This window comes from Motacilla alba, chromosome 1 (assembly GCF_015832195.1).
Source record: "Motacilla alba alba isolate MOTALB_02 chromosome 1, Motacilla_alba_V1.0_pri, whole genome shotgun sequence".
Classification (NCBI taxonomy): domain Eukaryota; kingdom Metazoa; phylum Chordata; class Aves; order Passeriformes; family Motacillidae; genus Motacilla; species Motacilla alba.
This window is the reverse complement of record NC_052016.1, coordinates 13,179,155-13,204,905: the sequence shown is the minus strand read 5'-3', so window position 1 is coordinate 13,204,905 and position 25,751 is coordinate 13,179,155. Positions and strand designations below refer to the sequence as shown.

The 25,751-nt window shown below is 51.2% G+C and overlaps 1 protein-coding gene across 1 annotated transcript; it reads right to left on the bottom strand.

The window, feature by feature from the left end:
- Positions 1-6,004: 6,004 nt before the first annotated feature.
- CD101 (CD101 molecule) lies at positions 6,005-22,517 on the bottom strand. The gene is made up of 9 exons (XM_038133532.1): positions 22,357-22,517; positions 21,037-21,414; positions 19,855-20,271; positions 16,740-17,117; positions 15,157-15,540; positions 13,811-14,215; positions 9,051-9,452; positions 7,833-8,228; positions 6,005-6,321 (listed from the first exon to the last, which is right to left on the bottom strand). The coding sequence occupies exons 1-9, from the start codon at positions 22,478-22,480 to the stop codon at positions 6,128-6,130; spliced, it is 3,078 nt and encodes a 1,025-aa protein (XP_037989460.1). The 5' UTR covers positions 22,481-22,517; the 3' UTR covers positions 6,005-6,127.
- Between the last annotated feature and the right edge of the window lie 3,234 nt (positions 22,518-25,751).

Here is a 25,751-nt window from a genome sequence, read left to right as displayed (position 1 = left end):
TTACTTTCTTTTCTGCCTGGTATTTTTAACAAATAGCTTAGCCCCGTGAGGAGCTGCCAGTTTTGTTCTATCGTTACTTAGTTTCTGTAATAACCATGGACATTGTGGAGCCTCTTTTGGCTCCACACAGACTACAGCCACGAGATTTTTCCCATCGCATGCTGACTCCTTCAAAGAGCCTAACAGATTTGTGAGCCTTTTTCAATAGCCAGACCATTTCTTTGCTTAGTGCAGAGGTCAATCCTCCCTGCAGGTGCCTGCAGGTCCCTGACATTTCTCATGTCTGCCTGGTCAAGTGCAGCATCTTGCAGAGACATCCAAACCTCTGAATAACCCCAGGAGGCACACAACAAACTCCAGCCTCATCCTAGACCCAAAAGTCTTGTGTTAGTGAAGAGTATAATAAATATCCCTTTGGACATTTGTTCTTCAAGACAATTCAGATCTTTCCCCAAAAGAATCTCAAGAAGATGCCATTGTCCCATATCAGCTACCAGGCTCCCAGGTCACTGCTTCTGGGTTAATGACTCCATCCCAAGGAGCCTCCGGGTCTGTCCCAAAATATCTTTGTCAGTTCTCTTGCTGGAGTTCAATTAAATGCCCAAATGATAGCACAAAATGAACAACACTTAACTTCCCATGCCTTTGCCTCACCTAGAGAACGCCCCAACCTGACGTTCATGCTCTGAGACCAAAGAGCAGGATGACCCTGCATTGCCTGCACGGGATGTGTGCCTTAAAATGCGGCCATGTGACACCAGGACAGCCTGCCAAGGACAGAAAGCAGGGGACACTGTGCCACACTGAGAGTTAGCCTGTGACATCCCCCCTACCCTTGCTCCCTGTCTCTTTAGCCCTTCAGTAATTCCTCTCTGGATTGCCTGCCTCTCCTGACATTACCAGGCAGCAGCGTACGTCCCACTTCATTAAGCCTGTAAGCCACTGGCTGGATGATATCTGACTCGCATCCGTTTGCAATTTAAAACGGGCATTTGCTTCAGATCAAAGCAGCAGCGGCAGCAGGGGCAGAAATTAGCATCTCTCAGCCTCTCTCTCCCTGGTTTCATTGCCACAGTGTGTCTCCCTCATTACCAGGGAAATGAAATGTCTTTACAGTTCAGGCTGCCTCTGCCTTTTTATCCCGCGGCCACCGCGTGAGGCATTGCCGCCACATTTAACATCGATTGGTCATGGCCCTTCTCTTTCAAACGGGACAGTGGACCTCTCCTCCCTATTAGCATCCCACAAGGGGGCTGGGAGGAGTCACAGCCCCTCCTGGTATGCCATACGGCTTCCAGCATTCACCCATTAATTCCCTCATGCTTAAAGTAATGATAAAACCAGCGTTCTCCCCCCAGCAGGTCAATTTTGACACTTAGTCGACAGCCCTAGAGATGAATGTTCCTCTCACCCCTACAAGGAGTAGGTACAGCACAGGTACACACATTAATCTTGTCAGTCCCACACCACCACAACCAGAATCTTTTCTGGGGAGTGCAGCTGGCTAAAAGGACACTGAGCTGGTTCCTCCTGCCTGCTGTGGCAGCAAACTGAGCCAGATTCCACCCTACCACCTCTCACCCATCCTTCACACCTCGAGCCTGACAGCTGTACTGCTTCTGCCCTGCAAAGCATTACTCCTTTCCTGCCCTGTGCAACTGCAAGTATAACAATAATTACATAATGCCGTATTATCTGCTGGAAGAAAAGAGGGAGGAGCAGGTGATATGAGAAGGACAAAAAAATCCAGCAGCAGGCAGATCCAGTGCAGCAGTTTCTTAATGGCTAAGGAAGATTCAAATTTCTATGAGTGGCTCTGCTTTGTCTAAGTTGCCAAAGACCAAGGCCAAAGGATACACAAAACAGGCAGGGGCTGCAGGAACCAGCTGGAATGCAAAATGGCATCAAGTGAGACCAAAGCACACAATAAAAACTTCTTCTTTTATTTCCAGTTTTTAAATATTTTATCACAGGAAGAAAACTGAATGTCAGAATTCAAAACCAACTCAGAGTTAATAGGAAGTAATGAAGAGATGCTGCTTGAGAGGGTGCATCCCAGGAAAACTCCAGGTCATTTGTTTGGAATAATTTATCAAAAGTTTGGCAACCTTCCTCAGCAGCCTTGCCCTGGCAGTTCAGGACAGCGCGCTGCTCTTGTGCCCTCTGCTCCAGGGCAGCAGGACAGGCCAGGAAACCCTGAGCCATCAGCCACAAACTATCTCCTTGCTTGCAAACCACTTCCCTCCACTCCTGCACAGCAACCAGCTCATCATCCACCCTCCCTCTTGCCAAAAAAGGTCCTCAGTGCAGGTGAGTCACTGGTGTGATCCTTTGTCCCACTGCATGTTGGATAAATCACTGAGCACGGGCTTTTTTTCCTGCCCAAATGCAGGTGCCATAAGAGCATTCCAGGAGGAACACACAATGCAGGGGTTATATTCCCATCCATCCCACCTTCACAACATCCATCCAAGCTGCAGGAGTGTGCTGCTCTCCCCTTGTCTTACAGTTTCCATACCTTCCCATGAAAACCTTCCACACACAGCACAACACTTCTGTTTTTATAGCCCCATGCAACCACTTCCCAGTGGATTTATTCCTCATGGACCAAGCCCTGCATTGCCCTGTAACCCTTTTAAACTGCTTTAATATCTGTGAAAGGACCCTGGATCTCCCTGGCCACATGCTGCCCTCACACAGGACATTCATTCCCTGGGCAAGGGCACACATGGGGGACAGGGTGCAGCACGGGCATTGCTGTGCTGCTGCACTGTTTTCTTCCCTTCAGGTGGGAAATGTAACAGCTAAATATGTATTTTATCAGCTGTTCTAATTTATATCACAAGCTGAATTTGAACAAAAGGTGTTGATGGGGGTGGGTGAAGGTGGTCAAGAGCCTCAGCAGCAAAATTGACGCCCTCTCCCTGTCCCACCAAGTATCACATCTCTCTCCCTTCTCATGCATTTATTACAGCTGACAGAATTGTTCTCTCTAAAAACAGGACAGTCTTGGAGCTTTTGCTGTGATAAGTTACAACTCTAAGTTCCCCCATGGAAAAAAAATACATCTTAAACATTTAGCTGAAAGGTTTGGCAGTGACCCAGCAAAGCCAGAAGAAAAAAATAGGGGAAAAAGCCCACCGCTGCAAAACCACACATTCTCCTTGCAGACCCTTTCATCAAGGCCCTAGGCACACTTACAAACTTAAATTAAAACCTCTACACCTGCATGAATGGAAAGCTGCTCTGGTTAACTGAGCAAAAATGGCACAGAAGAAGAAAGTGCCCTGTTGATGGAGAAACCTCCCTCTCTGCCCACCTTTTTCTCCCAGTCCACCAGACACAGCAATCTCGTGTTGCAGCAGTCTGCAGCTTTTTGTGTACAGATCAGATGGCAGAAAATATCCCTCCACAGACCTGCCAAGGGCTCCTGAGTGAGGGGGACAGCACAATTCTGGGGGGTGCACCAAACCCAGGTCACTCAGAGAGCTCACACAGCTTTTGGAGATTGACCCACACATGTGACTGCTGCAGTAGGGTAAGAGCTATCCCCAGCACTCTGGTAATGAGTAGCAACCTAAATAATTCAGATTTTTGACTAGAAAGATGGTCTTGATGAGGTTCATCCTAAGCCACATAAAGAATGGGCTGTCAAGCCATCTATTAGTAGTTTGCTGTGGTAATGTCTGAGGAAGTGTGAGATACCAAGTGAGGCGAATAGGGCAAAATTATATTTAAAAGTAAGTGGAAACTGAGCACCATCTTTTTAACTATAATCCCTAGGGAGATACAGGAACAAAGTACTTAAAAGTACTAAAAAAATGCAAGGAAAAAAACCAATCCACTACTATTTGTTTGTTTTGAACAAAACGAAAGCAGACCTACCTATCTCCCTTGCAATAAGACCGAAAAGCCGGTGGGAAGGGATAAGCAGCAGGCATCATATATTCTTGACTTCACCAAGGTTTGTAGGTTCCCAAGGTATTCTTGGACAAACAAAGGAAACAATCCAAATGAAAACCTGGATAAACAGCACAAAATTAGCAGATAAGCTACATGCATAGATTTATTGTTAACAGTTGGTAGAGAAAAGCAGTTCTTTCTTTCCTGTCCCGTGCCCTTACACATCTACATGTCCTTTCAATATCCCCTAAACACAAACTAGGCACCAGGTGGCCAGTTCACACTGCAGCTTTCCATTGGTGGCCTGCCTCCTCTCCTTCATCCACCTACCACTTTCCATGAAACCTGTAGGAATTTAATATCCTGGGAGTATCTGCTTCTCTGTCAAACAGACGGGGACCGGCCTGTGAGTTAAAGCTTTACCAAGACAGGGCTAAGACAGACAGCAGGATCTTCCACAAACAGGTGCCAAAAGCTGTTCAACACCCCCATGAAAATGGGGCTTCAGTTAGACAGGAAAAGTCAACAGCCTGAACACACAGTGGAGACACAACTTGCTAGACAGCAAATCTGCAGGAGAGGAGCCTGATGGTGACGAGCCAAGCACAAACAGTGCCGCGCCGTCACACGCAAAGAGGAAATCAAACATCCTACTGGGATGTGTAAACGGGACATAGCCCACAAGGCAGGGGGGCAACCTCTGCAGAGAGCCCCACATGCAGCTCTGAGCACTCACGCTGTGGGAGAGGCAGCTGGGGTCAGGGCAGCAAAGGGAAAAGCTGCACGGGGTCCAGAAAACATCCTGCAGGGAAAGGCTGAGCAAGCTGGAACCAGCCAGCACAGACAGAGGTGGCTGAACAGGGAAACAGGAGCAGATGTGTGCAAAAACTGAATTTTCAAGGGACTGAAGCACCTGCAAGCTCTTCAGGATAAAGTCAGGCAGCTTGCCTATTTGCAAAGAAAGTGAAAGATCATCTAGATCATCTAGATCAGATCATCTAGAGGGGCTGTGGTATCTCCAAATCTCTCTGTGATCACAGGAAGCAGGTCTGTAAGTGTCTGCTGTGGTTTCTATAGAGCTACTTTGGTCTGAGGAAAGTGCTTAGAGAGTTGCTCTGATACCTGACCTTACAACTCCCTGGGACCACATCCCATTTTGCACAATTAGGGGTGGAGTATCCCTTGGCTTATCAGGACTGGATAGAAATCTGCTTTCTTCTATGCATCAGCCAGACATTTTTCAGGTAGCAGAGCTCCTCAACCTTGAAAAGGTGAGCTGGAACTAGATTCCAGGGTAGCATAGAGGAGCTGCCCCACAAGCACACACGTGGCTTTTTTTGTTACATGGGACAACCTGGATGTGTCTAATACCACGTCCCAGCTGTGCAGCTTCCTGACCCACAGACAGTCCTGGTACCAGGCTGCTGTCTTCTCCTACAGCAGAAGCAAAGGAAGGAGATGGAACTTTGTAGGCTCCTCTCTGAGATGGTTTGGTGTCCACATCTTCCTTCTGGGATCCAAGACTCCATGCCAGTCCTTTACTGGGTCAACAGGATTTGGTGTTTTGTGGATGACTGTGATTCCTCTGCTCTGGACTTTCTTCAAGCCCAGCCAGCCTTGCTCAGTCCTCATATTCCTGTGACAGGTTTTGTCATGAAGACCCATTCCATTTTGGAGAGGTGATGCTCTTTGGGCACAGGCACTCTCAGAATGTGAAAACAGGCGTCCAAGAGCTTCCCCAGCAAAGAGTGGGCAAAGGCAAGGGTGATGACTTAAATGGGACACCAATATTCCACTTCCAGTTCTACCACTGGATTTTAGCCTAGATACTACATAGATTTTGTCAAGGCACCTAAAATTAGTAGAAATGTGGTACTTTTGTGTCACAGAGCAGAAAGAGCTGTCTTTCCCCTTATTCCTGCAGAGGAATAACATCACTTCCATCCACAGTAGGAGATGCATACCGCAAGGGCCTCCAAATGTACCACAACAAACAGGCAGGAAATGGGTGAGTACCTAACCTAAAAGACAGAAACACTTGTTATAAAAATCCTATTTGCTTAGTAATTCCAAAGCTGATTAATTCCACCAAAAGCAAACACACAATTTCAAGGATTTATTGCAAGAGCTACTACAAAACAATAAAAAGCTCCTCTGCAAGTATTCAGTCCTCCTCAGCTGTCCAGCTCTGCTCCTCCAAGTTACACCTGCCTCTACAGACCAGCTAAGTTTTCTTGGCGTCTTCACTCCCTTCCAGTTCCATCATCCATCCTGTGAAGTTGCTCTTCTTGCTTTTCCTGAATTTGCAGTACCAGCAGAAAACAGCAAGGGCCAGCAGAAGGATCAGAACCAGTGGTAAGTATAGGATGAAGTTCAGCAGTGGTGGGGATGAGCAGATCCTGGACAAAACAGTTGATTCTGAAGGAAAAAAAAAAGAAAGAAAAAGTGAGGCCCCAAGCTAGTTTGAGTTTCTCACTCCTAAGTGCTATTTTCTTAACACTTTTCCCTCAGTCTTCAACAGCTACCAATTTTTAAGAATTCATACAGACTTCCTGAGGAGAAGGGGGAGAGAAACCAGGTAATTTGCCTCAGTTTCTTGTCTGGGGAGGTCAGATAAGGCCCTGGCTTGTTCATCGGAAACATCCCAACAGAAACAGCCCAGTTCTTCTGCCAACCCATTCCAGACTGGGCTCAGTGAGGAAAAGCAACACACCCTGCCTGACATGAGTGACAGTGGGACGAGGTAGAAGTCTGTCAGAGGCTGCACCACTGAGCAAGATGGGATAAGAGGAAAGCAAAGGAAACCAGATCAAGAGGTCCTTGTCCTCCAGACATCTGGCCCTCCTTGTTACTGCTGATCTGCTATCATATTTCATCCCCACTGAGCTGCAGGCAGCTGTGAGCACCATCCTCATCCCTGGCAGCTCCTACAGAACAGCTCCCTAGCTGAGGTGGAGTCTGCTGGGTACTTCAAAGATACCTGCATCACTGGAGGAACACACATGCACACACACATGGCCACCCAAAAAAAAAAAAAAAAAAAAAAAAAAAAAAGAGAGAGAGGGAGAAAGAAAAAATACCCAGCTAATCTTTTGCCTTTTGTGAAAACCACGAAGACCACTTGGCAAAAACACTTATTCAAAAATTGGAGGAGAATTTACTACCAGTTACTGAGCAATTTTAGCAATGGTTTTTCCACCAGTAATGGGTAACAAGAGAGAGAGGGAGCTGATGAAGGAGAAATCTTGCGTGCTAGAGAGCTGTGATGGATAACAGCAGTAACACAACAGCAGGGGGGATGAAGTGCTGTCAGTCCCTCTCTGTGCAATTAAACCCAGATTAGCTCTGCTGTAGGTGCAAAGTCATGAGAGCAGGCCCCGTGCCTGGCTGTGGGAGCAGCAGGCAGAGGGGAGGGCTCTGCAGGGTCTCTCCTTCCATGCTGGTCAGCTTTGGGAATTTCTGCAGAAGCCAGAACTCATGTAGGCACCCAGGCTGGCTTCAGGCATGGCAGCTCCAGAGCTGAAGGTGAGTACAAGTGCAAGATCCTCTCAGCTGGGTGCATGATGATTGATTTCACAGTTTATCTTTTTTTCCTCCACATGGGTCATCTGAGCCTCCTATTTTCCCAAAGCAGCAACAACTCCTGCCTATTACCTTCCTAAAAACGCTGTGTGCGCCTGACTGAAACCTTTGCTTTTATTTACTTAAACTTCTGCCTGCAGAATCCAGTCATACCTTTGCATCCAGCACGCACCCCCACTCACTCCAAAGCAAACAGAGGCTGGTTTTAGAGCCCTCAGTCTAGACAGACTTGCCAGAGAAGTCACACCAAGACTCTTCCCCCCAAAACATTTAGGTCCCGGCCCCAGCATGGCTATGGGGAGATGAGCCATGCAGGGTGATCAGCCCCTGGCACCCAGCAGCGTTACCTGGCGGGATGGTGGTGAGCTGGGTGTACCCTGAGCGTGCCAAGGCTTGCACAGCCCAGTCCTTCCCCTCGCTCTGCTGCTGCCATTCCTGAAGCTGGCAGTAATATGCCCCAGCATCTCCTCTCTCCACGCTGCTCAGCGTCAGGCTGAAGTCGCCAGTGGAGGGGCGGCGGAGGAACAGCCGCGCTGCCAGGCGCTCCTCGGGGTACTCCACGGTGCCATCGTGCTGGAGGCTCAGCAGGGCACTGTCACGGCCGCTGCTCTTCACCTGGAACCAGGTGGCTGAGAGGTGCGAGCCGGGCAGGAGGGCGCCCTGCAGATGGCAGGGCAGCGTCGCCTCCTCGCCCTCCCTCGCAGAGATGCTGTGGTTGGTTTTCTCCATCTGCAGCTCACGCTCTGTGGGGGAGAGTGCAAGCAGAAAGAGATGTTGTGGTGTTGTACAGCTGTAAAAACACTTCTGCCTGCACCCACGGGCTGACAGGAACCTTCTGGAGCAAAGTGTGAGGGATTGGAACGGCCTCCCACAGGCCCCTTGCTCCTGTGACTCATTCTCCCTGAGGCATTGTGTCCCCACCTTGCCCATCATCTCTGCCCCCTGTGCAGTAATACTTCCTACCCCTTTCAAATAAGTGATAAAGGCATCTTGTGGACCTAAAGCTATTTAGGAAGCTGGAATTCTCTGATCCATTTTATTTAGGGCTGGAGTGAGGCTGAGAGAGGGAAGAACTGAGCCAGGGAGACCCACCATGCACCCCAGAGATGCAGCAATTAAGGTGAGAGCAGCTGAACCTCCAGTCTTGTTCCTTAGCAGCAAAGTGCTACAGGGTAAGGAAAACCAAGTATTTTCCATCAGGATGCTCATGAGTACAAGCTAAGGGCAGCTTCTCTATTCACAGTACTGTACAACCACCCAAGTGCACCAGGTGTTGGAGGGAAAAGGAGAAGGCCACAATTCACTTGGTTATGAAGCATTTGACTACATCTGCCAGCAGCAAAAATAGCAGCTTGGTTGGCTTGGAAGGATGTGGTAAATCTTCCTAATTCCCCATTTCCCTTTGAGAGGCACTGACAACTCCTGCATCCCTAAGCCTCTGATCCAACAAAGGAGCTGCTGCTTTTCCTAAGCCCTGCCAGCTTAGGAGAGGCCTGGCAGGGGCCTGTCATAAGTTGATCCAACCTTCTCCAGCAGCACCTATAGAAGGGATAACACCTGCTCACCTATGAGTTTGAACTTTAGCGTGGTCCTTCCCGATGTTCCCTCTCCAAGCTTGTACCAGCCATCCACCAGCCAGAGCCATTCCTCCACCACACAGTAGTAGCTGCCCCGGTCCCCCAAGTTTGCAGACAGAATCTGCAGCTGGAATATGTTGCTGGACATCCTCTGGCTCAGGAACCGAGACTTTTGTGCCGGAGAGCTGAATTCAGACCCGTATTCCAGTATGCTGCTGTAGTTGGCCCTGAGGATTTGCAGGGGCGTTGCATCTGCCAGAGGAGGCAGGAGGTACCAGGTAACAGCCAACTGTGAATTATTCTGGGCAAACACAATCCTGCACTCAATGGCTGCGTTACCACTGGCAATTTCCACAGAGCTGTCTTTCGTAGCAACCTGAAGCTTGCTTTCTAAAATGGAGAAACAAAACAGTCATGCCAGATGCAGCTGCCAGTACAGGGATACTGACAAGGAGGGCAATAAAGCTGAGAGAAACACACTGGAAGAGGAGTAAGGGAGAGGGTGTACAGAGGACAAAGGCTCATTAGGGAATGCTGAAGTAGAAGGTGGAGGGAGGAGGGAAAGAGCAAATCCACACACCCTTGTTCAAACAATAGCAGGGAATCACAGCTGGGTGTTACTGGGCAGGAGAGTAGCAGAGGAGGTGCCTTGGAGACCATGGAGCAGGAATGGGGGATGGAAGCAGCCATTGTGTTGGAGCTGGGAGGCAAAGGCCTCTGTCTGAAGCAAATGTGTCTGTCTACCACTGCTCCCATCAGCAGGCTCACACATATGTGACAAAAGCAGCCCACAGCTTTGGAGACTGTGAACAAGTGTCTTTTATCACAGAGAGACTACAGAGCCTCTGTGGGTTTCACTAACAGTTGCCATCGCAGGTGTTTGCTGTGGTTATTAATCAAAACCACAATGGCAGAGTCCTGCACACCCTCTGTGATCACACCCAGTGATTGTTCAGTGCTGTGCACTTGAGGAGAGCAGAGGGATGGTGCTGCCTGCAGCTCTGCCCTTGGCAGAGGGAAATTCTCATCCTGATGTGTCTGTGCTGCTCCTGCTTTGAGGGAACCTCACCTGTTGCTGGAACCTCTCCTCCAGCAGTGAAAAGGCTGCAAATTCATATCTTTAAAGGCCCTCCAGCCACCTGCATTTCCCCTCCACCCTCCCCTCCATGCTCAGCAGTCAGGGGAAGGAATACACACAGGTATTACCTTCAGGTAGGGAGAAATTACTCAGCAGGAGACACCATTAGGGTTTTAAGGGACTGTAGGCTGAGTTTCCATTCTTAGCACTTTCCTTGCATATGAGCAGCAGGACACCCTCTGCCACAGAGGCTGGGGACAAGTGAGCTCCCTTAAGGCTCAGCCCCTGGGTGCTGGTTTGGACACAGTTAGCAGAGGACACACTGAGATGGTCCCTCAGAATGTCTCAGACCCCTGCCCTTGGCCACTTGCTCAGCAGGGCACTCTCCTCCCAGCCCTCTCCCAAGGGATGTGATGGCAGCAGGCTGTGGAGAGGGCTTTGGACAGCAGGGAGCTGTGGCTTCTCCCACAGGGGCTGAGGGGGAAGGGGGACACCGCAGTAAAAACCTTGCACATTTGCCCTTCCTTCAAGCGTTTCTTCTCAAAACTCAAGCAGTTCACCTCAGAGGCCATCACTGCCTCTCTTGAGACTGGTCAAAGCAAAATATCCCAACTGATATCTCTCTACATCCCTGTAGAGCCTCTGCCTCTTTGTGAAATCTGCCTGCTTATTCTTTTCTCTTTGCACCCCATTACTCTTCCTTCTCTCTGCAGACACACATATTTTCACCAAAAGGTTGGCAGTTTCCTCCACAGAGGCACTTGCACAAGTCCCAGTATCTGCTTACTGCCTCAATTCAGTGATGAGGATTTCCACAGCAACACCCACTGGGATGAATGGGAGGTGGATGCTCCCAAGGGATCACAGTGCTGTCCTGCATTTCACAGTGTGCATTTGCTGCTCTGAAAAAATAGGTATGGGCAAAAAGCAGAAGAGAGGGGACAGCAGTCACCCTAATTAGGACACTGTGCAAATTCATCAGATCCACCATGAAAACCACACAGACTTGAGCACACCTGGGTACTAGATGCAAGTTGATGTCTTAAACTTCAGTATTCAAAAGCACACCCATCCCAGAGCTGGTTCTGTGGAAGCACAAATCTTCAGAGGGGGACACTGGAGATATTCAAAAGCCATCTGGAGATGGCTCTGGGCAGCCTGCTCTAGGTGGCCCTGCTTGCACAAGGAGTTGGATCAGGTGCCCTCCAGAGGTCCCTACCAATCTCCACCATCCTATGTTTCTGTGAACTGACCACACTGGAAAAAATAAGACACTGAATCCTTAACTTCATCTGCTCAGCACAAAGGATACCACTCAGCCAGTCAGTGAAGTGCCAGGGGAGAAGGAGGCAAGCAGGGTCTTGCTTGAGTATGGCTAGCCTGACACCCACTAGGGCAGAGAATGCTCCAGAGAAGGAAAAGCTGCTAGATCTCAGAGAGGAGGAACAGGAACCAAGCCTTGAGAGCTTGATTTTGATGAGGAAAATTGCTGTTACACTTTCAGAAATCACCTCAAGAGGAAGCAGAGCACTTGCTGCAAAGCCCCTTTGTTTTAGTTCAGGTCTCCTCTCTCTCTACTGCTAAAGATCATTTACCAGAAGGGCAGAGGAGCAGCCTGCCTCTTTCTTTCTCACATAAAGCCATGGTGCTGTTTTCCCTTTCATTTTCAATTTATTAACCAAGCTGAGCACCTCACTGCCCATCTCCCTGAGAACCTTGGCTGCTGACTCTTGGCTTGCACCTGGCCCAGGAGCAGTGGAACAGGCAGAGGGACACAGCCATGTGGGCTGCTGGCCTGAGGGACACAAGGTGAAAAAGCCCACTCCAGAGTGGGGGAAGCAGCTGCACTGAGAGGCTCATGGAGCACTAATAATGAGATCCCACCTTAGATATTGGAAATAGAAAAGATCTGTCCTCCTTCCCTGTCTGCTATAATCTTTCATGGATGTCCCTTCCATCTGAAGATGGTTTGTAGACCACAGCAACATGTAAATTCCTAAAGCACCAACTGACATCAAGTAGTAAACAAGGTGCTGAAGCAAAAAGTCAAGAACTCCAGGATCTCTGTAGGCTCCAGCTATAAGGGTTTATATCAGGAGAAACAGGCTGGTGATTTTCATGATTTGCAGCTTCATTTTTTGCAGCTTCCCCTCAACCCTATTGCTGCCTGAGCTGGCTTCCTCCCCAGACTTCCCTACCTTCCCAAATATCCTCCACTGGCTCGTGCTGCCTTTCCAAGAGAGATGGCACTGGAGGCAGCAGGAACCTCCCACTGCGCATCACCCTCTCCCAGTTCCCACCATCTTTTATGGTGTTGCAGTCTCCAGCAGCAGCTGCAACACATTTGGAGCCAAATGTTGTAGTCTCATGCTGCTACCATCTCCTGTGTGTAGATGCTCTGCAATTACACCTGCTCATCTTAAGGCCATTTACACTAGAGATGTGTGCTCAAGGATGGTGATTATTGTCACCCCTTGCCTCCCTGCCACCCTGCCCCAGCCGGTTGTAGCTCCAGTGTCTAACAGAGCATCCCAGCAGTCAGCTCCACGGGGGTGAGGAATCAGTAACAGTGGAACAGCACCAGAGAAGAGAGCCCAGGCAGGGTAGGAAATGTATTTTGCTTATGCCACAGCAAACCCATCAGTTAAAATACATGAAAAATGCATAATTTCAGTTCACTGGGTTGTGATTCCAAAAATCCAAGGATTTTAGAGGAAGGAGCACTTACTGCTAGAAAAAAAAAAAAAAAAAAGAAAAAAAAAGAAGAGAAAAAAAAGAGCAAGAATTCTCCTTTGCTAGTAGAACAGACATGAGGGCAAAAAACCAAACCAGCCCACACTCTCACGCCTGCCTCCAGAGGCGCAGAGGCTTTGGCCAGGACAAACCCTGCAGTTCCAGCAGCAGCCCCAGCTGTGAGCTGACACCGTGGAGCTGCCAGGGGTGGCAGGAAGCAGGCTCATGGCAGGCTGGCTGGGGGGGCTGGGGTCTGCTTGCAACATCTCTCTTCCATAAGAGGATGAATCTCCCAGCGGGATGCTGACAGGAGGGATGGCAGCGCAGACCCTGACTGCAGGGGTGGCCATAAAAGGGAAGCCTGGGCAGGGCCCTGGCTGCGCAGCCCAGCTGTGCTCGGCAGGAGACACCTCCCCACGGAGTCCCTGGCACCCTGAGGCTCAGTGCTGGCTCCCAGCCCGGCACAGAGGCCTGGTGCTTTCTCAGCATACCTTCAATATTTCGGTCAGGGAACACAGAGATATCCCAACATCAGCTCCAGGGGCTGGTCTCTCTCCACTGCCTTGCAGAAGCCCACACCATGGGGTGTACCTTGCACCCCAAACATTCAGCTGGGCTTCTTTGGGGGGGGGGGGGGGGGGGGGGGGGGGCACTGCTTCTTTCCAGAAACCAGGCTTAAAATCCTAGTGGCAAGGCTGATCTCTATATACTTGGTGTAATCTGCCAACAAACAGATACTGCCATTTGCTGACACCAAATTTGCCTGCAAGGTTTTGTCATGTGCTGAGGAAGCACCAGAACAGGCAGCATCATCTCCTGCAGCCCTGGGAGGCAACCCTGCTGGGGACACCCCAGACATCAGTGGCCCTGGTTGCCCCTGGTCACATTTGATGGATTTAAAGTTGCAGGAGAGACCTCTGCTGAAGGTTCTGCTTACCTGGCAGCACCACTTTTATTCCCACAGCGTTGGAGCTGGTGTTGGCTGCTGGCTGCCCCAGGGGCAGGACGTTCCTCCTCCAGACCTTCACCTCACACTGGTACATCCCCTCATTGGCGGGCAAGGCACTGTGGATGTGCAGCCTGAAGGAGGTGTCAGTCTTCGCCAGCTGGGCTTTCCCCTGGAAGTGTGGCTGTGCTGTCCCCCAGACCACAGTGCCACTGGGAAGGACCTGGACCAGCTCATGTAAGGGACCTGTGGGCGGGCTGGGCTGGAAAAGCCACCGCACGGACACTGGCACCTCCTCCAGGGCATAGCTGGCGGCCACTTGGCAGAAGAGTTCAAAACTCTGCCCGTAACTGACGGTGGCAATTCGGCTTCTCAGTGTGGCCTGCAGACCCAGACCTGCTCGGGAGGAGAGAGCCCTTGGCGTGGGGACACAAGTCCTGCCCCGTGCCACCCCACTGCCACCCTTCCCATGCAGCCCCATCCCTGTAGCCCCAGGCACTGCGGGGCCATGGCACCAGGCTCCTCTGACAGTGCCACTCCCTACTTAGTTGCACTGTGCTCTGCCAACCCCATGCAGCCTCTGGCCCTCTCCTACCTGCCACTTTCCCATCCCCAGTTTCTCAGAAAACTCTGAGTACCCTCTTCCAATGTCCCCAGACCCACACCAGAGGAGCCAGGGATCCTCTGCTGACACTGCTGTCCTGTTTGCTGCTTCCCTCCACCCTCTGCAAAAGCTTAACAATTCCTGTGGCCTGACTGGTGCTCTCAGGCATCCAGACCAGCAACAAGAAAGGAAAATCACCCTAAATCACAGCCAAAAGCTGCTTCTCCATGAAGGCACCCGATAAGGAAGGACATGGTCACTGCACACCATGGAGATGAGCAGCTCTGCACTCAGAGGCCAGGAGAAGCAATCAGAGGCCACCACCAGGGGTGTATCTCTGATAAATTCCACCAGACGACTCAGCAAGTAGCTTTGTGGAACTTAATTACTGCAAGTAATTATGCTTCTAGAACAGATATTTTGTATTCCAGCTTAGGGAGACAGGCCTGCTGAGCAAGATACTGCCCCTCAGGTCTCTGAGCGTTTTAGCTGTTGTCCACTCTGTCCATTTTAGCTATCTCCCACTGGTCTCTCCCAAAACACACCATGGAGAACTCTGGCATCCTGGTAGAAATGGGGAAGCTGAAGCACTGCAAGGCCAAGTGATCAGCCCTAGGTCACCCTGCAGCAGCAGCAGCAGAGCTCAGAGCACAGCAGGCCTGTGTCCCACTGACATGTCCACCCCCTTCTCCAGCACTGCCTCCAACCCAGAAATAGGGATGGCCAAACTCACCCATGGAGCTGACTGTCACTGCTGCCTCCCCCTTCCCTGTCCAGTTCCGGCCTCGGGACCACTGCGTGGCTTCACACCTGTACTGCCCGCCGTCATTCTCGTCCAGCGTGCTGGGGATCACCAGGGTGAAGGTGCCAGAGCTCTCTTTCTGCACCCGGAGGCTCCCCCGAGCCCCTCCATCCCGGTAGGCGCTGCCCAGGCTCAGGGCGCCGTCCTGCTCCATGGCAGCCACCAGCACCCTGTGCCCCGGTTGCTGCGGTGGCAGGTGCCACCAGCGCAGGGACACGGGGCCGGTGGCTCCCTGCACCTCACAGTGCAGGAGCAGGGAGTCTCCCGCCATCACCTGTGGGGTGCTGGTGGACACAGACAGGCGCAGGTGGCTTTCTGCAAATGACAGTTACCGCGTTGGCATGCTGTGTTTTTTAGGAAAAGCCAGAGATTCTGTAGCATTAAATGGAAAGGCTTGTCACCTACATATTTTCTGAAAAACCCCCTTGCCCAGGATTCTTCTCCTGGGAAGCTGAGAAGCCTCAGAGAAAAAGCAATAATTATCTGATCTGCTTCTCCTGTGTTTTGCTGCTTTGGAATGCGTTTGGTCATTGTTTACCAACAGGTGGTTGTTTCACTGGTTTCATGTGAATTGTTTTGACTTATTGGCCAATCAGGGTCAAGCTGTATCGAGGCTCTGGAAAGAGTCACGAGTTTTCATTATTATCTTTTTAGCCTTCTGTAAGTATCCTTTCTGTATTCTTTAGTATAGTTTAGTATAGCATTCTTTAATATAATACAGTATCATAAAGTAATAAATTAGCCTTCCAAGAACATGGAGTCAGATGCATCATTCCTTCCTGCCACGGGGCACCCCACAAATACAAGAAAGGCTAGATAAATCTTGATGTTGGAAAATGGGAGGAGTTGGGGAATTGCCTGAAATTTTCAACCAGCATTTTCATATAAATTTGGAGAGAGCTTTGTGGTTGCAGTTTTTTGTTTTGTTGTTGTTTTGGTTTTTCTTTCTTTCTGTTTTATGTCTGTCTTGGGACAAGGATACATGAAGAATGAGTTAAGAAACAGAGTCCCAGCAGGCAACTCCTGCTACATCAGAATAACTATTATCTAGCTATGACAAGGAAACCAAGAGCCTCCTACACACTTTTCTTAGAGTGGTTTCTCACAAATCATCCATCCAAAACAGTGAGAGTACCCAGATGGAAATAGCCATGATCCCCCTCCCCAGACGTGGCTGTTCTGCTGAGTTTTCCTGTGATTTTCAGGAGTAGCAGCAGATGTTGCTCACAGGTTTTGGTACCAAAGACACAAGAGGACCCAGACTCCTCAGAATTCTTCCTATTTGCCCCAAAACTTACTGTGAAGAGACTGGACTAAAGGTTTACACTTTTTTGACAGCTAGTGTCTGTCATGCTAATATGTGCTAAAGCAAATGCTTTTCCCATTATCTATCAAAAACTATGGCATATTTGCACTCTTGCTGCTCTTGTCGAGATGAAGCCAGACCTAAAGCATTTCCCAGTCAAGGATCCTGCAAACTTTACCCAGAAGAGCAGCTTTTAGGATTTACTAACCTATTGGCTTCACGTCAACTTGGATGCCTGATGACACAACGGTCTGGATGCTGTGCAAGTCTCCAGGAGTCTTCATTTCTGACACAGAGCACTGGTAGGTACCCTTGTCCTTCAGCCCCACCTCAGAGATGGTGAAGACATAAACTGTGTTGCTTGGCTTGAATGCTCGGAGCTGCCCCAGCCTGGCTCTCTCCTCGTATTCTTCCTCCCAAGTCAATACCCCATGGGGGTCAACCCTGGCCACTTCCATGTCATTGAGGAGCCAGATCACTTTGAAGTTGCTGCTCTTTGAGGCTTCTACCACACAACTGAGCTGCAAGGTGTCCCCTTCAGAAAGGGAGGGTTCAGCAGCAGCGATGTCCACCGAGAGGTCTCTGCCTGTGGGCAACCAAAAACAAGGAGGGTGGTGGGTGGCTCTGCCCATGCTTCCCTCCTGCCTGGCAGTACCAGTGGCCTTGCAGAGGGCAACAGGAGGAAATTCTCTGTTAAAATTTTTTTTTTTCCTAAGAAAAGTGGTCAGGATGTAAAACTTTGACCCTGGGGAGAGGGTTGCTAGCTCTAGGCACTAAGCAGCAGTTGCAGGTGGAGGAAGAGCCAGAGCCCTGGGGAGCTGAGCTACCCCGTTAATAGCAGATAAACCCAACAGAGCAGAGCATTCACTGGGACAGCCTCCCCCTACTCAGCTCAGGCATCTGAACTGAGGGCTGCCCTAACTCAGAGGCATCAAATTTTGCAGGTGCTGCTCTGTCTCACATCCTGAAGCTGTTTTATCTCATGGAACAGCTGTCCTGTAAACCGAAAAGGGGCACAAAGGGGTTTTATCACAGTGGTGGTTTTAACTCTGCTGTTTGTGGCAGGAAAAGGTGCACAAAGGGCTGGCATTCAAGTGGCTTGTCTTATTCTACTGTGGCTCTTCCTGCATGCTGAAACCCCCAGTGGCTACTGTGGGTTGTGGGCAAGAGATACTCTCCAAGCTGGAGAGGATCTGGGTTAAGTTCCTACAGAAAGCAGAAATGTCAAGACTTGTCACATCATGGTGAGACAGGAAGGTAGAAAGAGAAGGTGGATCCTGCTCTCCACACTAATTAGCAGTAGGTGCTGAGCAAAGAAGGCGGCGACAGGGGGAATCTAGAGTCATCTTCCCCTTGCCAGACCCTCTTGGCAGTCACAGCTGTGTCAGAGGTAGGGACCCCATCTCTGGATCCTATGATACCATTCACCTTCCTCCCTGGACATTCAACACCCCAGGTTCCTGGCATCAGCCTGGCTGGATGGTGGCTTCAAGCAGGAGACCCACTGGGTACCCCAAAACCCTGAGCCATGACCCCACAAAGCACTGGCTTGGCCAAAAACCAGGAGGGAGGACTGAGCCCCCATTCCCTGGCTCACACCACTGTGTCCCTGGGTCACTGTGGTGCCCCCTGCATCTCAAAACAAGGGGAAGGTTACGTGCTGTAGTTTGGAAGTAAAACAGAGCAGCTCCCAGACCACAACTGGAAGGGCTCAAATAATTTACTGAAAGCACAGCACCCTGTGAATTTAAACACTGCTTCATAAACAGTTTGTGAACAGGAATCCCAGCTGCTGCAGATATGTTTGGCATTCCTAAATATTTGCTGCAGAGTTTATAGAAACCCCTGGAGCAGCTAGCCATGGTCAGAGTGGTCGATGGCTCTCGGAGTGATGGGGTGGGGTGCTCAGCCCTGGGTTCCCCCACTGGGTGCTGGAGGAAGAAACCAGCTCTGCAAATTTGATGGAGGGCTTGCACACCCACTGCTGCCCCACCATGGCAATACCAGGAGCACCAACACTACCACCATGAAGTCCTGTCACCACCATCACCTCCCTTCTACCTTTAACAGTTACCACAGGACAAATACCAAACTCTGACAAGGTTTCTAAACGATCCCATGGCACTGATGCCCAAATCCATGCACTACCAGTCATGACAAGCCCTCCTCAACAAAAGGATGCACAGAAGTGCACTGACTGTCATTGCTCCCCAAGCAGCAGCAGGCTTGGAAAGCCTTTGCTGCAAACAGTGCACAATGAGGGGAATAAAGCTTAGCCAGTCAGACAGGTTTCAGGAAACAAAGTGACGAGAGACCACACTTCCCTCCCCCTCCTCCTGATACCTTGATCCCCTGAGCCACGTAGGGAGTGCTTAGTTCTCACCCATCTGTTTCTTTGGTTTCCTGCTCTGACTCACCATCCTCCCACGAGACATCAGTTCCCCTCACTGCCCCAGCTCTGCTCTGCAGCCTCCTCCCCTCACCCTGAGGAGTGGGGACAGGGCACACCACCTCCACAGGCAGAGTTTGTTTCAGTGGGAGACTTGCTCCAATTTTACTGCACCCTATGTTAAAGGACACCAACTAGCCACAACCTTGTCTTGGCAGCTTTGAGCTAAAGCTTACTGGTGTGAGAGGGAGAGAGAGAGAGAGAGAGAGAGAGAGAGAGAGATATTCTCCCTTCCCCTGGGCACAGCTACTCACACGCATCTGGGGGAAGAGCAGGGTGAGGGACCACAGCCAGCAGAGGCTTGTGGCAGGAGGGATGGCAGACAAGGTGCTCAGAGAAAAGGCCTAATAAACAGCAGCACCAGTTGCTCTGGAAAGGAGTGGGCTGGTGGCAGCAGGGACAGACAAGCCACCCCCAACAAGAGCCATGCAGCACACACAGGCCATTCCTGTGTCCCTCCGTGCCTCTGCTGAGGCACAGTGACGAGCTGCTGACTTTTTTAAGGCCACGAGAGCCTCGAGGCAGTGCAACATCCCTGTTTTCCACACTCTGGAGTTTGCACTGCCAAGGATCCAGGCTGCTGTGGGCACACGCTGCGCCCTCTGCTAACACCTCGCACGGGTCTGTGGGGCTGTGGGCTTGCTGCTGGCATCGGGGATTCGGCTGCATGAACAGCCAAAGCACCAACAGCTCCTGAACCAGGGCTGCCATGGCCCTGAGCTCAGCCCAGCCACCCCCTCAGTGGCCAGCCAGACCCACCAGTGTGTCCCTGGGCTGCGGCAGAGGCAGGTGAAGGGGCGTTGAAATCTGCTGCTGTAGAGCCTGGAATGCACAGGGGAGTTGGAGATAACACATGAGTTTGCAAAGGCCTTACCCTGGCTCAAAACTGCCAGCCAAGTCTTCTGTGTTTGGTTGCAGGAGATGTCCTTCCATGTCTTGTCAGGATCCTCAATCCACTCAGCTGCCTCACAGTACAGCTGCCCCTGGTCAGATTGCTTCACTCCCCTAATGATAAGCTTGTACGTGGTGTTCCCAACCTTGTTCAGCTGCACACCCCCCTCCAGAAACCTCTGCTCATAAGAGGGCCCTGGCTTCAGGATGAAGTCCTTGGAGAGGGTGAGGATCTCCTTGGCACGCTGCTCTCCTGCTCCCTGAAGAAGGTACCAGCCAACCGAGAGATGAGTGTGCTGGACAGTGGACTTGGACACCTCACAGGTCAGCTCCACCACATCCCCTTCCGTGTGACTGAGGGCCTGCGGTGCCATGAAAGCTGAGAGTGTGTCTGGAATCACTGAGCATGGGGAAAAACACAGAATCATAGAATATCCTGAATTGAAAGGGATCCACAAGAATCACTGAGTCCAGCTCCTGTCCCTGCAACTTCCAAGAAACTGCAACCAAGGCCTAAGGGATCTGACAGCACAGGAGAAAAAGCTTGTGTAGCTGACTGACAAGGCTTCCATCAGCTTGTGTTGAGGTGTGAAGTGACCAAAACATCAGCAAACAAGAAAAACAGTGAATCTCTTTACAGTGCCCTCTTCAGTCAAACTACAGTCAGTATTAATTAGGCAACTCCAAGACTCCATCCCCTCACTATCCCAAATGTAGTACTGAGATAAAGGAGAAAACAGGGCTGAACACCAAGTGGAAGTACCATACTACCATGTAGACTCAGTGGGCTCACAGCTGGGCCTTTCCCTCTGTATCTCCACCCCACTGCCTTCCCTCCCCAGTGGTCTTCAAGAGCTGCTACCTCCCTCTGTGGGTCAATTCCCACACCCACAGAGCCTGGAAACTCCTGCCTTCCTAAGCGCTCAGCTGCAACACGCTGTGTCTGTGTCAGGAGCTGAGTCAGGCCATGGGAGAGCAGAGGCTTCCTTTCCCTCCCCTTGCTCTGGCTGGGAGGCAATAACCAGGGAATATGAAAGGGGATGGATATCTTGACATACCTACCTCATCATCCCTTTCCCCAGCCGTCCCTCTGACAGATGAGATGTCCCTGTGGGGACAGTAGACACCTGCCCCACCGGGAGCGGGGCTCTCATTCAGGACCCACCTGTGAGGTTGGTCTTGGCGCTGTAGCTGCCGAAGTACCTCTCGTCGGTGTTGGGCGTGTGGCACTCGTACTGGCCGGCGTCGCGCTCCTGCAGCTCGGTGATGTGCAGCAGCACGGCGTCCCCCTGCAGCCGCTCCACGAAGATGCCGCGGCTGCGCACGCGCTGCGTGTAGATGGCGTAGGGGAACGAGGGGTCCACGGTGCTGACGATCTGCACCTCCCGCTCGGGGGCCGAGGGCAGGTAGATGGACCACTGGAAGTTCTGCTCTGCCGGGCCATGGTAGCCGCTCACCTTGCACCACAGGGTGACATGGGACCCCTCCGTGCGGTAGAGAGGGCCCTTCTGGACAGTCACCACCCGCTGGCCAGTGGTCAGACCTGTCAAACACACGGTGTTTGCAGGGGTGTAGTTACAAGAACAAGACAACAGAGCCCTGAACTTTCTTGTCTCCTGTCACACTGGGGGTCACACGACAGAGAACAGAGCATCGTGGCCAGAGGGCTGCCGAGCCCGTTCTTGCCTGAAGAGCCTCTCTCAGGCAGCATTGCAGGGGAAGCAGCAACCAAGCTGAGATCACTGGAGGAAGCCTGTGGTGTGTTAAAATGAAGAGGGCCAAGATCTCAGGTCCTGCACAAAGCCTGGGGAGCAGGGAGCAGGGGTGCAGAGCTGATCACTGCCAGAGGAGGAGATGCAACGCAGAAGCTGAGGAACACAGGACAGTGGAGGTCAGCAGCAGGCTGGCTGCTGCAGAGATGCTCCATAGGCAGAAATGGAGGAGAGCACAGGAGAGGGGGTCAGCAAGAACTCGTTTGAAGGCAGGGGACACAAGGAAGCATGAAGATCTCCTTCCATTTCTGCTTCCAGAGGGTCTGGAGATTGCCACCCACAGACCCTCCCCTTCCATATAGCTCCCAGCAGTGACATTCGCTCTATCTGGAGGTCAGCAGGCACGCCAAGCAGAATGGCCGCAGGACAGGGGACCTGAGTCAAAAAAACAACCGTGCTGGCCAGAAAAGAGAGCTGGTGACAGGGCTGCCTAGGAAAGCTTCAGAAATTCCCTCCCAGTGGGAGAGAGTGTGAGCTAACGCCCTCCACACTACAATCAGCCACTCAACAGGGACATGCATGTCCCCTCACTGAAACCCTCTTAGGGTGTGGGCTCTCATTTTGGAGTGAAAACACAGTGCAAAAGGAGCACAGGCTGATGCACCTCTTCCCATGGCGGCAACTGAGCCAGAGCAGCGCTGGCTGAGCCCCCCATGCCCTGCTTTCCCCACAACACTTCCAAGAAAGCTCTGGCCACTGGGCAGGGCACTCACCCAGGAGGAGGATGAAGAGGAAGGCAGCTGCCAGGCACTGTGCCAGCCCCATGGGAATCCTCTCTGCTTGGATCGTCTCCCAGAGGGGCGGTGGTGAGTTCTCATGGGCCATGGCGACAGCCATGCCGCTATTTAGAAAGAGGCTGGAAGGAAACTGTCTGTCAGTGGTGGTTTCCTCTGCTTAGAATGGCAGGGAGAAGTCACGGAGCGGGGTGCATCAGCAAAGTAACACCCTCTGGGAGGGTGTTACAGCCTGCATCCTGTCCCCAGGCCACCTGGGCAAGTGTGATGATGCCCATAACCCCTTCTGCCACTGTGTCCATGCCAGCTGCCCCACTGGCTGTGGCTTTGCTGTCCAACAGCAGCTCATGGGCTAAACCTCTGTCTCACCCCTTCCCCTTTATTGCATGGAGTAGCTTGCTCCCTGCTGATAGCGAGGAGGGGACAAGGGGCTGGATTCCAGGGAGGGATGGAAGCACATTTCTAGGGATGAAGGTTCCTCCAGCTATTTATTTCCCATGACTGCAGCCAGCAGAGTAGAGTACCCAGCAGGCTGCAGCCTGCCTGAGGTAGAGGCTAGGGTGGCACAGTGCTCCTTGAAGATGGCTGCTCAAGCTCTCCCCACTCCAGTGCCCCCAGTGGGGCATCCCTCCCACACCAGCCCCACCAGTCCAGCCCATCCACTACATGGTCAGGAGAATCATAGCACCCAGTCCAGCCAGCTTGTTGGTTCTTGAAGGATCACCACAAAGCCAGGAATTGTATCCTGTAGGCACACCCCATGGGCAGGTGCCTGGATGTGGGAGATCCTGGCCCAACACTTCTGGCAGGAGCAATGGGACCACAGGGAGCTGCACTGGAGGGCTGAGGCCAGGAGGCTCCAGCACAGTCCCAGAGGCTCTGGCACATTCCCAGAGATAAGTGCTGTGGCTGCATCACCTGAGACATAGTGCTGGCTCCTGCTGGCAGGTACCAGGGGTGTTCTGGGATATGGTGGGTCATCCAGGGACACATTCTGGGCAGGGGAAACCCAGTCTCTGAGGCATGTAGCCAAAACACTAGAGATGGGCTCAGAGGCACTCCTGAAATTATTTGTTTGGGTTTTTTTTTTTATTTGGTTCTTGGGTTTTTTTGGGGTTTTGTTTGTTTGTTTGTTTTTTGTTTTGGTTTTTTGTTTGGTTTTTTTTGTTTGGTTTTTTTTTTGTTATTGTTGTTGTTGTTTTGAGGATTTTTGGGATAAGGTTATTTTCTTTATTTTGGGGTTGTTGGGCTTTTTTTCCCCGGGTGGCACAAAGCATTTATCCCTGAGCCATGCTGCTCCCATTGCTGCCAGAGGGATTGACTGAATGACTTAATTAGCTCAGGAATTCACAAGCGAAAACCAGCCATAAAAACAACTCCTCTTGCTAGATCCCAGGGGGCTTCCAGAGGGAATGAGATTCATGTAAAGACCCAAAACAAACACCAGGTCCTTCCTTTCCCCATTTATAAAACCAACTCATATGACAGTCTGGGAGATGGAAGCAGAGGCCTCTTGCTGCAAGGCTCGACCCTCCATCAGCCAGCTCCTCATCAGCTCCTCAGAAAACCAAACCCAGACCAGGGGATGGGCTGTGGCAGCAGGCAGAGGTCCCTGCAGGACCCCACCTGTACCCTGAGGAGGGTCAGTGCCCTGTGGCAGCAGGACAGAGCCATAACTGTGTGGTAGGCTTATGTTCCGTGCTGCAGGATTAAACCTTCCCATTTCAGAAGGAAAGGGATGGAGAGGTTTGCTTTCCAAGAGCAACCCACTGCCAGCACTGCCCTGGGGGATCATCCTGTTGACAGTAAGCCAACCCACTTACCACTTTGGAGGAGGGAAAAGCATCGAAAGCATCTCTGCTACAGCGACAGAGTAAATGGAAAGGAAACTTGGAGTTCAACCTCAGTGAGCTTCTGACAGCCAGTGTGCAGATAAACACACACTTGGGCACAGTTTAACTCCAAGCTTGCAACTCTAATGATGCATGAGTCGCAGTTTACATTTGCAGTAGAGAAACTGGGGAGAATAGGATTGCCTGGCCCAACCCTATCCCTGGCAATAATGATGCTCTGTGGACAAAACCAATAGTTCCCTCTTCTTTGGACTGCACAGTCTAAAACTCACTCTCTTCCTCCCTGGGAAATCAGAGCAACCAGACACACAGCAGGGCAGAGTGAAGGGAGGGGATCAGAGAGTTCTTTACAAAGACAGCATTGCCATTAGAAGCCACATCAGTGAGTCCAAATCCATGGGGAGAAAGATTCCCTTGCCCTATTTTCCCAGGCATGACACCAGACAGGAAATGACAGGGAAATAAGCTTCTTGGATAGCACAGAGGGTCCCTGCCTGTACCTAGACAGAGCAGAGGACTTGCCTCCTCTGAGCCAGGAGGTGCACATGCCCAGGACTCTACCTGGTGAGCTCAAGTGCTGCAAAGGCTCACAGAGGTTAAACACCCTTGGTCTCTAGCTCCTGGAACAGCCTTGGCTACTGCCAGCACCAGAGCAGGGCCACCTCTCAGTACACCTCAGCAGGGTACAGCTATCTCCCCCTCCAGAGCATAAAGTTGGAGATTTGGCTGCCCAGACCACCGGCTTTGTCTTTCACACTGGTGATGACCATCTTTAATTGCATGCCTCCATTCTCCTTCCTCCTGCCTCTCCCTGGATGCCTTTGAAGGTGCCCTCTTTGGATGTTGCTCAGCCACTTTGGGTCAAAGCTTTGCAGAAAAACCACCAAAAATGCAGCATGGAAAGTTTTACCAAGCCCAGTACAGCAAGGTGGAGGCTCTGCCTAAAAGAGCAGAGCAGCCACCAGCAGCATCCATAGTGACTTGGAAACCTCTTGGCTAGACAAGTGCTGACACTCACCTTACACCCTGCAGTGAGCCTGGGGAGAGATGGAAATAAGGCAGGCTCAGCCCCACATCAGGGTAGAAAGGCTGTGGAGGAAGCTGTTGAAGGAGGTGACTCAGTATTGTGTTTATTTTTAGGGGGAGGAGTCTGTTGAGACCCAGAAGCGATTAGGCAAGCACAGGGGAAAGGCTGTAACCCAGATCCCAGTCTGGCTATAGGGCTCCCATGAGTTCCGTCACCCCGTTTGGGCGCCTGGGGTTGGGGAAGCTGTGGTTTCCTGCGCCAGCAGCCATCACATTCATTGCTGGCTTCCACTGAAAAGTCACAACAAACGCCACCATCCAAAGGAAATCAGACCTCAAACCGTGTTATAGGCAAATCTAGCTTTGCACAGGAAGGGTTTGCAGCCTGTATGGCTGTAAGACCTCTGTGCCTTGCAAAGAGCAGCTGCAGAGAGCTCCCCACATTTCAGTTTGCTCTTGTGACCAAATGGGGAGGGGGAATACAGCCCAGGGGTG

Coding starts and splice junctions, on each gene's coding strand:
- CD101 (XM_038133532.1), bottom strand. CDS start 22,480: ATGGCTGTCGCCATGGCCCATGAGAACTCACCACCGCCCCTCTGGGAG. Junction 20,272..21,036: donor CGCCAAGACCAACCTCACAG/GTGGGTCCTGAA, acceptor CCCCATGCTCAG/TGATTCCAGACACACTCTCA. Junction 9,453..13,810: donor AATAAAAGTGGTGCTGCCAG/GTAAGCAGAACC, acceptor TCTCCATTTTAG/AAAGCAAGCTTCAGGTTGCT.